Source organism: Callithrix jacchus, chromosome 7 (genome assembly GCF_049354715.1).
Source record: "Callithrix jacchus isolate 240 chromosome 7, calJac240_pri, whole genome shotgun sequence".
Taxonomy (NCBI): Eukaryota; Metazoa; Chordata; class Mammalia; order Primates; family Cebidae; genus Callithrix; species Callithrix jacchus.
The window spans coordinates 115,095,436-115,108,442 of record NC_133508.1 but is presented as its reverse complement, the minus strand read 5'-3'; the positions used below and the strand labels follow the sequence as shown (position 1 = coordinate 115,108,442).

The following is a 13,007-nucleotide window of genomic DNA, read 5'->3' as shown; positions in this document are numbered from 1 at the left end:
GCCAGCTGCCATGTTTGGTTTTTTTTCATAGAGACAGGGTCTTATTATGTTGCCCAGGCTGTTCTCACACTTCTGGGGTCCAGCATTTCTCCTGCCTCAGCCTTCCAAAGTGCCATGATTACAGGTATGACCCACCATGCTTGGCCAGCTGCTATGTCTTAAAAGACACTCAGGTAGCCCTATTGAGAGGTCTAGTTGATAGGAACTAAAGTCTCTTGCCAATGGCCAGCAAGGGACTAAGGCTTCCTGACAACAGAAATGTGAATGAGAAAATCTTAGAAGCAAATCTTCCAGCCCCACTCAGGCCTTCAGATGACTGCAACTTAGAGAGAGAACCACCAGACTAACCATTCCTGAATTACCAGCCCTCACAAACTGCATAAGGTCATGTTTGTTCTTTTGAGCTGCTAAAATTTTGGTATAATTTATTTTAACAGACTGTGAATATAACTGCTTTAACATTTATTATCCATCTTCATCTTCTACCACATTATTTTGTTGGTCCTTTGTAAAATTCCTGGGACAATTCTCACACTGAGTTATTATTAAATAAGAATTAGCAAAGTTCTGAAAGTCATATATTTCAAGTACTTTCTAATTCAAAGTGCTTCTCTATATTCAGGTACCATGGTATCATTTCAAACATAGCAAATTATAAAAGTTCTGTAATTTCCTATATATAAATGTACTTTGTGAAAGGCTTCTGTGACCCACATAAAAGACATATTTGATGTACCAGTTGCTTTGCTGTGGCTTTTAAGTAAAGAATAAAAAAAGTGTCATAGAAGGAAGGCTGTTTTTCTTCTCTGTAGTAGAATACAGTCCTTCCCTGCCCAGATGATGAAGGTTACTGAAGGGTTTTCACTGTTCAGATATAGAAAAAGCCAAAGAAAGAACCTCAGCAGACAGAAGAGCTTGTGCAGCCTGATCAAAGATGTCAGTGGCATAAGAAGAGAAAGAGATCAAGGGGGAAGAAGCGGCAGGATAAAGTATCAGAGAATACAGGGCAAAGGAAGAAACACTGCAGAAAAAAACAGAAGTCAAAAGCAGCATGAGAACAGTTAGTTTAGAAAGATTAACAAAGTGAATTTATAAAGATTTCCAGCAAAGCCCTATAAGGTCTAACAATAGGACACTGAGATGTTTGCAGAGAAATATTTAAACATACATAAGAATTCAGAGAGAGATGTTTAAAGTGTAAAACATTAAGTTCAGATCGTGGGATCAAAGAAGATGCATGAGACAACAGAGTACGGCAGATAATGACAAAACAGAAAATGAGATTGAGATGCTGCGCTAGTTTCCCATTGCACTCTAACCCCGTATCCTAGCTAGGGAGATTCCCTCATGTTTGTATGCTTTGATTATTAATATATTTCAGTTTATATGTTTAATAATTCTAAAAGTATAACTATACACATTTATAGCATATATAATTATTCTAGAATAAATCTATATGTTAAAAGTCCAAAACTAAGAATCTGTTTTCATATCCAGGTGACTTCCATCTGGTGACTATGGTGGTATACAGGTGGCATCCCTCTCCTTGACTAAATATATCTGAATCCTTTTTTTATTTTTGAAACCGAGTCTCACTCTATTGCCCAGGCTGGAGTGCAGTGGTGTGATCTTGGCTCACTGCAACCTCCACCTCCTGGGTTCAAGCGATTCTCTTGCCTCAGCCTCCCACGTAGCTGGGATTACAGGTGTGTGCCACCACACCTGGCTAATTTTTGTATTTTTAGTAGGGAAAGGATTTCGCCATGTTGGCCAGGCTGGTCTCAAACTCCTGACCTCAGGTGATCTGCCTGCCTCAGTCTCCCAGAGTGCTGGGATTACAGGCATGAGCCACTGCACCTGGCCATATATCTGAAACCTTTTGAAGAAGTGACGATAAGGGAGGTTCAGGTCATGTCTGAATAGGAATGAGGCATATACATCAATATAAGTTTATATCATCCTTGATGGTATAATCATCCAAACACTTTAATTAAAACCCAAGAATTTTCACTTTATTCAAACTGTCTGGTACATGGAGAAAAGATAAATTTTTTAAACTTTCTTTTTTTTTGAGACGGAGTTTCGCTCTTGTTACCCAGGCTGGAGTGCAATGGCGCGATCTCGGCTCACTGCAACCTCCGCCTCCTGGGTTCAGGCAATTCTCCTGCCTCGGTCCCCTGAGTAGCTGGGATTAAAGGCACGCACCACCATGCCCAGCTAATCTTTTGTATTTTTAGTAGAGACAGGGTTTCACCATGTTGACTAGGATGGTCTCGACCTCGTGATCCATCTGCCTCGGCCTCCCAAGGTGCTGTTATTACAGGCTTGAGCCACTGCGCCCGGCCTAACCTTTCTTTTTAGTTTTATTTATTTTTTTGAAACGGAGTTTCACTCTTGTCACCTAGGCTGGAGTGCAATGGCGCGATGTTGGCTCATTGCAACCTCCGCCTCCTGGGTTCAAGCAATTCTCCTGACTCAGCCTCCCGAGTAGCTAGGATTACAGGTGCATACCGCCACACCTGGCTAATTTTTGTATTTTAAGTAGAGACAGGATTTCGCCATGTTGGCCAGGAAAGTCTTGCTCTCCTGACCTCGTGATCTGCCTGCCTCAGTCTCAAAGAGTGCTGAAATTACAGGTGCCTGCCACCACGCCCCACTAATTTTTGGATTTTTAGTAGAGATGGTGTTTCACCACGTTGTCCAGGCTGTTCTCAAACTCCTGACCTCAGGTGATCCACCCGCCTCAACTTCCCAAAGTGCTGGGATTACAGGCATGAGCCACCACACCTGGCCTTTGATTTTTTATTTTAATGATAAAGTTTTATATTGGATCACAATGCTTCTGCAGTTGTTCTGTTCTCTACGCCTTATATATGGGTCTTATGGAGACTGAACATTCTCATATAGAGTCTGATGAAACAAGTGTGACTTCATAATTACGTATTAACATTGTTTAAAATAATCAGTACCTCAGCGAGACGTACTATCACTTCTTTATTCGGCAGTAATAGTAATACATCCATGTTACAGTGCTTATTTTGGCTAAAGAGCCAGTGCAACGTTTTTTGCTACTGTAGTGTTTTACTTTTACACAAATTAATGAGTGCAGCCCTTACATTCAGGAAACAGAAACATGTACTGATAGCAGCCAAGTGAAGCTAACACATGGTTGTTCTCAAACTCAACACAACAGTAACAATCATTAGGGACAAAGTAGGAATGCTCTTATTTCCATTAATCATAGGTTTTATATACATTTTTAAATTTCACATACGTATTTCTTAATCTGACTAAGCAAAAAAAATCTGAATTCAGCTTAATTCCTATAATCACTTTGAAATTTACATCAAATGATTTCTGAGTATATATTCACATTAAAATAAAAGTAAATGGGTTATATTAACATAAGTTCAAATTTCTCATTATGAAAAGTTACAGAAAAGTTCACTAAATGTTACTTTGGCATTCCTATTTCCTAGGCTTACAGGAATTACTAAGAATTCCTTTGCAATGCAAATAATCACTCTCTTAGAAATTAAATTTAAGTAGAAAATGTTACATTTTAAGGCAAGAAAACATTTTTATATATTTTTATAAAGTCACTTAATTCAACAAATCAACAGAATCATAGTAAATGGATGCAAATAAAGAATATTACTTTATGAGAAAAACAAAGTTCTTTGGAGCTTATTACAGTATGGAAAATTTGTCTTCTTTTTTAAAAGATAATTCCATTATGATACTTAATAAACATAATCTTAACCTTCAAGAACAAATAAGTACTTAAAAGAGTTGAACAAAAATGTAGAGAAATCAAAATACAAAAAAGAAAATTAAATGAAATACCAAATGTAAATTGCCTGAAAATTTATCTTCTTTCTTCAAAACAAAAGGCCATTTTCCCAGGACTAACTAATTGAAGGCCCTCTTATAATTTACATATGGAAGTGGATGGTGGGATGTATAGTGGCAAGGGCAATTTCCTGCTAATACTACCATGAGTCAGTGTTTAAACAGGGTTTACCCTAAAAGGCTCTAAACTAATCATTTTTAAAACATTGCTTTTGCTACTTAACCCAGTTTTAAGGCAAATGGAAACTATTACATGTCTTTTTTTTTTTTTTTTTTGAAATGGAGTTTTGCTCTTGGTGCCCAGGCTAGATAGAGTGCCTTGGTGCAATCTTGGCTCACTGCAACCTCCACCTCCCAGGTTCAACGATTCTCCTGCCTCAGCCTCCTGAGTAGCTGGGATTACAGGCACATGCCATCATGCCCAGCTAATTTTGTATTTTTAGTAGAGATGGGGTTTCTCCATGTTGGTCAAGCTGGCCTCGAACTCTCGGCCTCAGGTCATTGGCCCTTCTAGGCCTCCCAAAGTGCTGAGATTACAGGTGTGAGCCACTGCACCTGGCCTGTTATCTGTCTTAAGCACCCTTCTGCATGCAGTCAGAAATGTTCTTTTCAAGACGACATTTCCTTTAAAAAGTTCAAGTTTCTTCTCTCACAATAGAGAGGTTTTTCCTATACTTATTATCCTGAAATTCTATTTGGTCACTCTTATCTGTTTTGTGAAAGGCCACAACAAAGAAAGCATCTTGCTAAAGTAGCAGATACTGAACGGACCGGAAACAAACTCAAGCACTGAATTTGACAAACCAACCTCCTGAATATAAGCAACTTTTCAAAGATGAAATGTAAAAGAGAAAAACAAACATACAACAAACAAAAAACAACACTGTCTAGAAAGCCATTCAACTTATCTCATAAAATTAATTCCCCAGAGTTATCCCACATAGTAGCAGCATTATCAAATAGTGCAATTCTTCAAAACTGATTTCAAATAATGTCTTTCTAAAATAAAAAAGTAATTCTGCTTACTTACAGCTTTTCTTATAAAACCACAGCTTAAAACACTTAGCCCTCAAATGGGTAAATTAACATAGGCAATAACTGCCTTGTCTACATGGTAAGGAAATGCATGTGCACGCACACATATGTCTGTGTATCACTGAAGACCAGAGGTACTGCAGCAAGGTAAAAACACGGAATGTTAAAAGAAAAAGTAAACAGTAAATAATGGAATTTTTAGTTTTGGTACTTCTCATCGTATTCTCATCAATAATAAGAGTTATAAATAGGGAATTGTTAAACATCTATGTAAGAAAAGTCTAGGAGCTATATACTACAGAACAGTGATAATTTGTATTTTAATGCTAAATAACCTACAAAGTACATGCAAAACAGCATGATTCAGAATATTTTAGTTAATTTACATAAATATGGCACATACAGAAATTAAAAATCTTAAAAGATTACGCTCTCCTCCCATACTTTTCATCTTCTATTTATTAATCAGAAACTAGGCACTTTAATCTAAAAATTCACTTTTTAAAAATGCATTTTAGCAGTCGAGAGATAGTGACACATGCCTCTGGTGTGAGGAGCTGGAGACTGAGGTGAGCTGTGATAGCGCACTGCACTGCAGCCTGGGCAACAGAGCGAGACCCCGTCTCTCAGAAGAAGAAACAAAACAATGCATTTTAGGTTCTTTTGTGCAGTTCACTCCTAAAATAAATAAGCCCATTTTAGGAGCAAACAAACAAATCTACTCTACTTACATACTGAGTTAGCCACTCCAAATAAGTGGATATTATTCAGAAAAAAAATTAATACAACTCTGAATATATTAATATATTCTTATAGAAGAACCTCACTCATAAAAACAACTCATTTGTTTATAGATTTATCATAGTGAACATAAAATATATACTTCCACATCATTACAAATATTTTTGTTTTACATTCAAGGGAGGAAACAAACCCTTCTTTAAAGTGTCAGTAATATTCAAAGTGTGAATATTTTAAAAATATGGGCATAATATGACAAATTCCCACTGTGCTGAGTTTTCTGTGGGAATAACTAACTAAAAAGCAGTTTTGGAGGAGAAAGGGGAAATTATTTTCTCTACCAAGTTTTATACCTTCAGATGTTGACAGTCTCCAAATAATATTAAATTTTAAATTACCTTTATTAATTAATAAATGTTATCTTTTTAATCAATATTCCAGGGGAAAAATGCTCTAATATATAAAAAGAAAGTTCTTCAGTCTCTTTGTAACTTACAGGACCAACAGTAACATATTTTGGAAACTACAGTTAATATAATATAAATTTGTAAACTGTAGATTTCTCAATGTCAATTCATTTAAATGTTTTATTTTATTTATTCACTTTTGAAATAGGGTCTTACTCTGTTGCCCAGGCTGGAGTGCAGTGGTGCAATCAGGGCTCACAACAGCCTTGACCTTCTGGACTCAAGTTATCCTCCCACCTCAGCCTCCCAAGTAGCTGGGGCCACAGGCACAAGCCACCATATCCAACTAATTAATTTAATTTATTTATTTTTTGAGACAGACTCTCACTTTGTTGCCCAAGCTGGAGTACTGTGGTGCGATCTTGGCTCTCTGCAACCTCCACCTTATTGGTACAAGCAATTCTCCTCTCTCAGCCTTCCTAGTCACTGGGACTATAGGCACATGCCACCATGCCTAGCTAATGTTTGTATTTTTAGTACAGATGGTATTTCACCATATTGGTGAGGCTGGACTCAAAAATCGTGACCTCAGGTGATCCGCCTGCCTTAGCCTCCCAAAATGCTGAGATTACAGGCATGAACTACCATGCCTGGCCTATTTTTATTTTTAAAAAAATTTTTTAATATTTCCATGGAACTCTGCTTGATACCAACTAATTTATTTTTATATTTTTGTGGAGATGGGGAGGGGGTTCTCCTTATGCTGTCCATGCTAGTTTAAACCACCTGGCCTCAAACTATCCTTCTGCCTCAGCCTCCCGAAGTGTCACGGGCATGAGCTACCACAAGTGGTCCATTTAAATGTTCTATAACAATATTCAGTGATTACAATTTCTTTGATTCAAATACGTAAGCAAATACACAAGCAATATTGTATGCAGTACATATTAAACAGCATTACTGCCTAAACTTGATTCAACAAATGAATAACTTTATAATTAAAAATACGTTTCTATGCAAAGTTAAATATATTGACACTAGGAGTAGTATATTCTTGCATGTGTGGGCCACAAAGATCTTGGCTAACGTGTATATTTTCAAGGTGCAAAGCAGAAAAACAGCTTTTGAGAATGACAGCTTCAAGACGACAAACCAATTAACTCCCAAATATTGGCTTCAATTCAAGCAGTATTTCTGTAAAATACACATTTCATGACTTTGATTATTACTTAATGAGTGTAAAAAGCCACTTTGACTATACTACACAGGAATTCAACGACAGAACTGCTGTATAAATATAGTACAGTTGCTCGTTTTTTACTAGATTTTTATTCCTCCCTGAATCCACATGCACCATTTCTGCTGATTTTGTATGTATGTTACAAAATCAATAGTTACCTTAAAATACTTTATAGCACACTCAAACTGTATGATCCTCATGGTACTTATTGTACTTTGGCTTCCAGTAGCCCAGTAGGCATAACATGACCATGACCACTTAGACAACTACTCATATGCCTCAGGGCATCTGCTTCAAGATAGGCCATTAAAAGCTCAGTGCGGCGAATGAGTAACTGCTTGAGGTCTTCAGCCAAAGTCTCTGCACTTGAATAACGTACCTTTTCAAAGTCAAAAATGTCTTTGAGAAATAAAAGAACTTGATTCTGGAAAATGGACATAAAACAAATTGGCATTTATTAGACCAAAATCATGTTACATTGAAAAAGCTTCTAATATTATAATGAGCATTGAATCAGGAATCAGTAAGACCTGACTTCCAGTGCTAGCTTTGTATTTCATTAGAAAAGGAAACTTGCACAGTGATTTAACCTTTCCTTTTTGGGGCTCACTTTTTTTTTTCTGTGAAATAAGGGATAACACCGTCCATCCTACTGACTACTCAGGGATGACATGATGATCAAAAAGACAATGTATATGATAGCATGAAGAGGTGGGGAAACATTTTAAGAAAGATAGTTTATAAGAAGCACCTGTAAACTCCAAAGCACTGTTTAAATGTAAGGAGTTATAGTCCTTTCCCTTCAATGTGACCTTTGAGCACTGCTTCTACTCTAAGACAGAAGAATAAACTATTTCCAATAATAGTTTTGAATAAATAATAAAATAATACATTATAATTTTAAATGTGTACTTTTTGTGTACAAAAAAAAAAACCCTCAAGGCACATGAGAGATAAAGAACATTTTGGGTCTCAAATCAGTGGTAGATCCTGAAGGATATTTCATTTTAGTAAGTTATTATATACATGGAAACTCACTGTAAGCAAACTGTATACTACTAAGTCTCAGCTGTCATGTCACCACAATGGAAAAAAATTTCAAAGAGTAAAAAACAGGAATATCTAATTTCTATCTTCCAGAAATGAAATGTTATTAAGTACTAAGAAGACACACTTCACTGATTCATTAAATTTTATATCTGAAAGGGTCATTAGCAATCAACCTGTTAGGCCCCCTCATTTTATAAATAAAAAAAGGAATATCAAAGAATGATTTGCCACAAGTCAGAATGTTCACTGATGAGAGACTTAATTCCCAACCCCATACAACACTACCTTGCATTGGGTGGTAAACTACAAAAATCAATGTGTTCGGAATGACAGTAAAATAAACATTTTCTAAACCATTGATACAAGTATTACCTTGACAGTACATAAACATACTTTCAAAAAATGAATGGTAAAGTAAAACATCCAAACTTTCAAATTCATACTCGATTAGGTTTAACTTTTATTTGCTCCTTGAAATACAGCCTAAACTCAAGACTATTACACAGAGAGACTTTCTTTGTCACTTTGCCGGCCAGAAAATTCTACAAGGAGCTACAACTTGTATTTTGGCAAACTAAAACTCCTGTCATTGGGATATAACGTTAAACTCCCATGTTACTTCTCACAGTTTGGATTTTATCATTCTTCTCACCTTTAACCACAACTTATTCTATATTACCATATGTCTATAAAGGTGGATATTGTTTGTAAGTTTCAAAAGTGCCCAGGCATGAAGAACCAACTATCTGCATCACTTTGACTGTCACAGGGCTACACCATGCAAGACCATGTATCCCTTGCATTGGGGAATTGGTAAGGTGAACGGATTTGCTGAGTCTATTCCAGAATAAAGTACCAAATCTATAAAATACTGGTCCACTATAATAATGAAGGTATTATAAAATGCCAAAAATATTTAATACTGGCATTTAAATGCTGAATTTAGGTGACTTTTGTAACTTTACTCTTAAATAATATTTGTTCTTCTACAAAAGCAAAACAAAACAGAATAAAACCTTATCTCCTTTTTGATTTAGAAAATAAAAGGAAATGATTCAATGACTTAACATACCTTAAAAAAGCAACATAAATCATAGAGAGAATTTCTAGGACCCAAAAAGCCCCAGGCTAGGACAGGGCTGATGTGTTCACAAATGGCATAAAAATGGGCAAAAAATCCATCTGGGATCTGTTGGAAAGTAAAAGAGAATCAGGTTATTTCTACCTTCTTGTATTTGCCTTCTCCAGTACAGAAACTGAAGTTGCTATTTATTATATGACCTGTTGGAGTTTAAGAAAAAAATGTTTTAGAACCATAGTCTAGCAACACCTCAAACTCCTGGCCTCAAGCAATCCCCCTGCTTCAGCTTCCTGAGCAGTGGGGACTACAGGCATGCACTACAGTGCAAGGCTCATGACTAGCTCTTTTTGAGGGCAAACCAAGAGTCAATCATGAGCCACACACTATTAAGAAAGTTAATAAGGTTACAAGTAACCTTTAGAGTCACAGAACATTTGGGACTCCATGTTTAGATCCCCTTCCATGAACACTCTTGTGGAAGCTGGTTTTCTCTATCTTGGATTTTCCCTCTGGAGTCCCCTTCCACACTCTCTCGTGGAAGCCTGCTTTCCCCTCCTAAACTTCATCTCTCTCTATTCCATTCCACTCAATGTGGAAGCTGCTTTCCTCTCTTGGATTCCATCTTTCTAGATCCTCTCACTCAGTGTGAGAGTTAGCTGTTTCTTTCTCTCTCCTCCTGGTTCTCTCTCTCTAAATAAATAAATCACTTCTACAAAAACTATAAAATTATAAAACAAATAAAAATTAAAAAATAGAGTCATAGAACATTTTATGTAGATTTCATATCCTAGCCAATAGTTTCAGATGTGCTGAGACACATTTCTTTATTTGTTGTTTGTTTTGAGACAGGATCCTGTCGCCCAGGCTGAAGTGCACTGGTGCAGTCATGGCTCACTGCAGCCTCAACTTCCCAAGCTTAAGCAATCCTCCCACCTCAAAATCCCAAGTAGCTAGAACCATAGGTGCACACTACCCCTCCTGGCTAATTTTTTCTATATTTAGTAGAGACAGATCTCACTATGTTGCTTAGGCTGGTCTTGAACTCCTGGGCTCAAGCAATCCTCCTTGGCCTCCCAAAGTGCTGGGATTCCAGGCGTGAAATGCCACACCCGGCCCTTTAAAGTTGTTTTTACCTCATAAAAATGCTTCATAAAAAAGCAATCTGGCCGGGCATGGTGGCTCACACCTATAATCCCAACACTTTGGGAGGTCAACGTAGGTGGATCACTTGAGCCCCGGAGTTCATGATCAGCCTGGGCAACATAGTGAATCCTTGTCTCTACAAAAAATACAAAAGTTAGCCAGGCATGGTGGTGTACACCTATAGTACCAGCTACTCAGGAGGCTGAGGTGGGCGGATAATTTGAACCCAGGAGTTGGAGGGAGCAGTGAGCTGAGATCGTGCCACGATACTCTAGCCTGGGTGACAGAGACAGATGTCTCAGAAAAAAAAAAGAAAAGGCAATCATATCAGCTTTGCAACCAAATAATAGCAAGAATGCTACAGTGTTCTTTAGTTGTATAAGTTCTATGATTGTTAAGACTATCATAGTTTCAGCTATTTAAAAGCCCAACCGATCGCTTAATTATAACTGACAAAAAAATCTAGTAAAATCATTAAGCTAAATTACTCTTACTAGAATTCTAACTTTCAATTTAAAAACCCTATATTATGTAAGCATTTAATGGTGTAACTGCCTCTTCCTGTGAATTAATTCATATAGTTATGTTTTAGTAAATGCCAACTTTATATTTATAAAAACTTTTTGAATTTCCCTCGTTAAATAACACACTGGGATTTGTTGTATGGCACTGACTAGAGAAAACTACACCTTGAGACTGTCTCTTGGAGGGGTTACTTTCTATTTTGCAGTCTCCAAGACAATCTTCTAAACCTTGTTTTCTTTTTTTTGAGATGGAGTCTTATTCTCTTGCCTAGACTGGAGTCCAGTGGCACTATCTTGGCTCACTGCAACCTCCACCTCCCAGGTTCAAGCAATTCTCCTGCCTCAGCCTCTCGAATAGCTGGGATTACAGGTGCCTACCACCACATCTGGCTAATTTTTGTATTTTTAATAGAGACAAGGTTTCACCATGTTAGCCAGGCTGGCCTCGAACTCCTGACCTCAGGTGATCCACCCGGTTTGGCCTCCCAATGTGCTGGGATTATAGGTGTGAGCCACCGCACCCAGCCTAAACCTATTTTTAAAACATAAGACAGCAGCAGTTACCATTTATTGAGTACCCATTATATTCTAGAAAATGTGCTAGTTTCTATTTAATTTACTAAACTATTTCTTCAAAAGTATGTCATGTTAACATCATTTTAAACATGTGAAATGTGATACTGGAGAGGAGTTAACCAAACTGCCCTAATTCACACACAGCTAGTTAGTGAAGGCCAAAAAGGATGTTCTACATATATTAAAGTTCTAAATCCCATATAGACTTGAAATGTATTATGAGTTCACAGAAGTGGGAACTTAGTGTGGGCTGAAGCAGAAGAGAGAAACTTCAGCAAGGAATAATTGAGCTGAGCTCAATGATGGGTAGGATTTATTTAACTATAGAGGGAATTTGGCATTTCAGGTATAGGAAATAGTTCCCAAGAGGTGAGACATGGAGGTATCTATGGATACAGAAAGTAGACTTAGGCCGGGCATGGTGGCTCAGGCCTATCATCCCAGCACTTTGGGAGGCCAAGACAGGTGGATCACTTGAGGTTGGGGGTTTGAGACTAGCCTGGCCAACATGATGAAACCCTGTCTTTACCAAAAATACAGAAATTAGCCAGGCATGGTGGCAGGCGCCTATAATCCCAGCTACTGGAGAGGCTGAGGCAGAAGAACTGTTTGAATCTGGGAGGCAGAGGTCACAGTGAACTGAGATCCTGCCACTGCACTCCAGCCTGGGTGACAGAGTGAGACTTCATTTCAAAAAAAAAGTACAATGTTTATTCTAAGAAGTAGAAAATAAAGTCAGACATGTTAACAATAATATTTTTATCATTATTATTACAACTACCACTTACTAAACTCTTCACATGTCAAATGTTTAAATTAAGCTTGTTAGTATTATTGCTTTCATCCTTACAGCAGTCCTATTAAGTAGGCATTAACACCATTTTGCAAATGAGAAAACTGAGGGTCAGCAACTTACTGTGACCATCCTAGCCAGTGGGAGAATCCAACCTACGCCTACAGGTCTGTTCCCCAGTCCCAAAGTTAGAGTTCAATCAACATCATTAAGGGAACCTGCTTAAAATATAGGTCTCTCGAATCATTTTAAACAAGAATTATTCAAATATAAGGTGTGCAGTATTATTTCTGACAGCACATTCTGAAGATGCTGCGAGGACTATACTTTGAAATCACTGCAACTGGCAATACTACCTCAAAGTTGTAAGATTGGAAAATATGGATATGATAAAATACTATAGGTCCTTGGGCAAATAATAATGTAGTAATAGCCAATACTTGTATAATGCACTATGCCGAGCACTGTTTTAAGCACTTCATACTGAATCTTCAAAAAACCCTATGAGGGCTAGGCACAGTGGCTCATGCCTGTAATCCCAACACTTTGGGAGGCTGAGACTGGA

At 37.5% G+C, this 13,007-nt stretch overlaps 1 protein-coding gene across 16 annotated transcripts in view; it reads right to left on the bottom strand.

Annotated features, from left to right (window-relative positions):
• Positions 1-2,977: 2,977 nt before the first annotated feature.
• The window catches only part of MIGA1 (mitoguardin 1), a 98,541-nt gene continuing 88,511 nt past the window's right edge, over positions 2,978-13,007 (bottom strand). For 9 of the 16 annotated variants that reach the window (XM_054236437.2, XM_078332286.1, XM_054236441.2 and 6 more), the window contains 2 exons: positions 9,398-9,514; positions 2,978-7,699 (listed from right to left, as the gene is read on the bottom strand). In XM_054236437.2, the coding sequence (XP_054092412.1) occupies positions 7,481-7,699; positions 9,398-9,514 (336 nt within the window). In that variant the 3' untranslated portion in view covers positions 2,978-7,480. The remainder of the gene's footprint in view (positions 7,700-9,397; positions 9,515-13,007) is intronic. The other 7 variants (XM_054236439.2, XM_078332284.1, XM_035251941.3 and 4 more) reach the window with 1 other exon arrangement.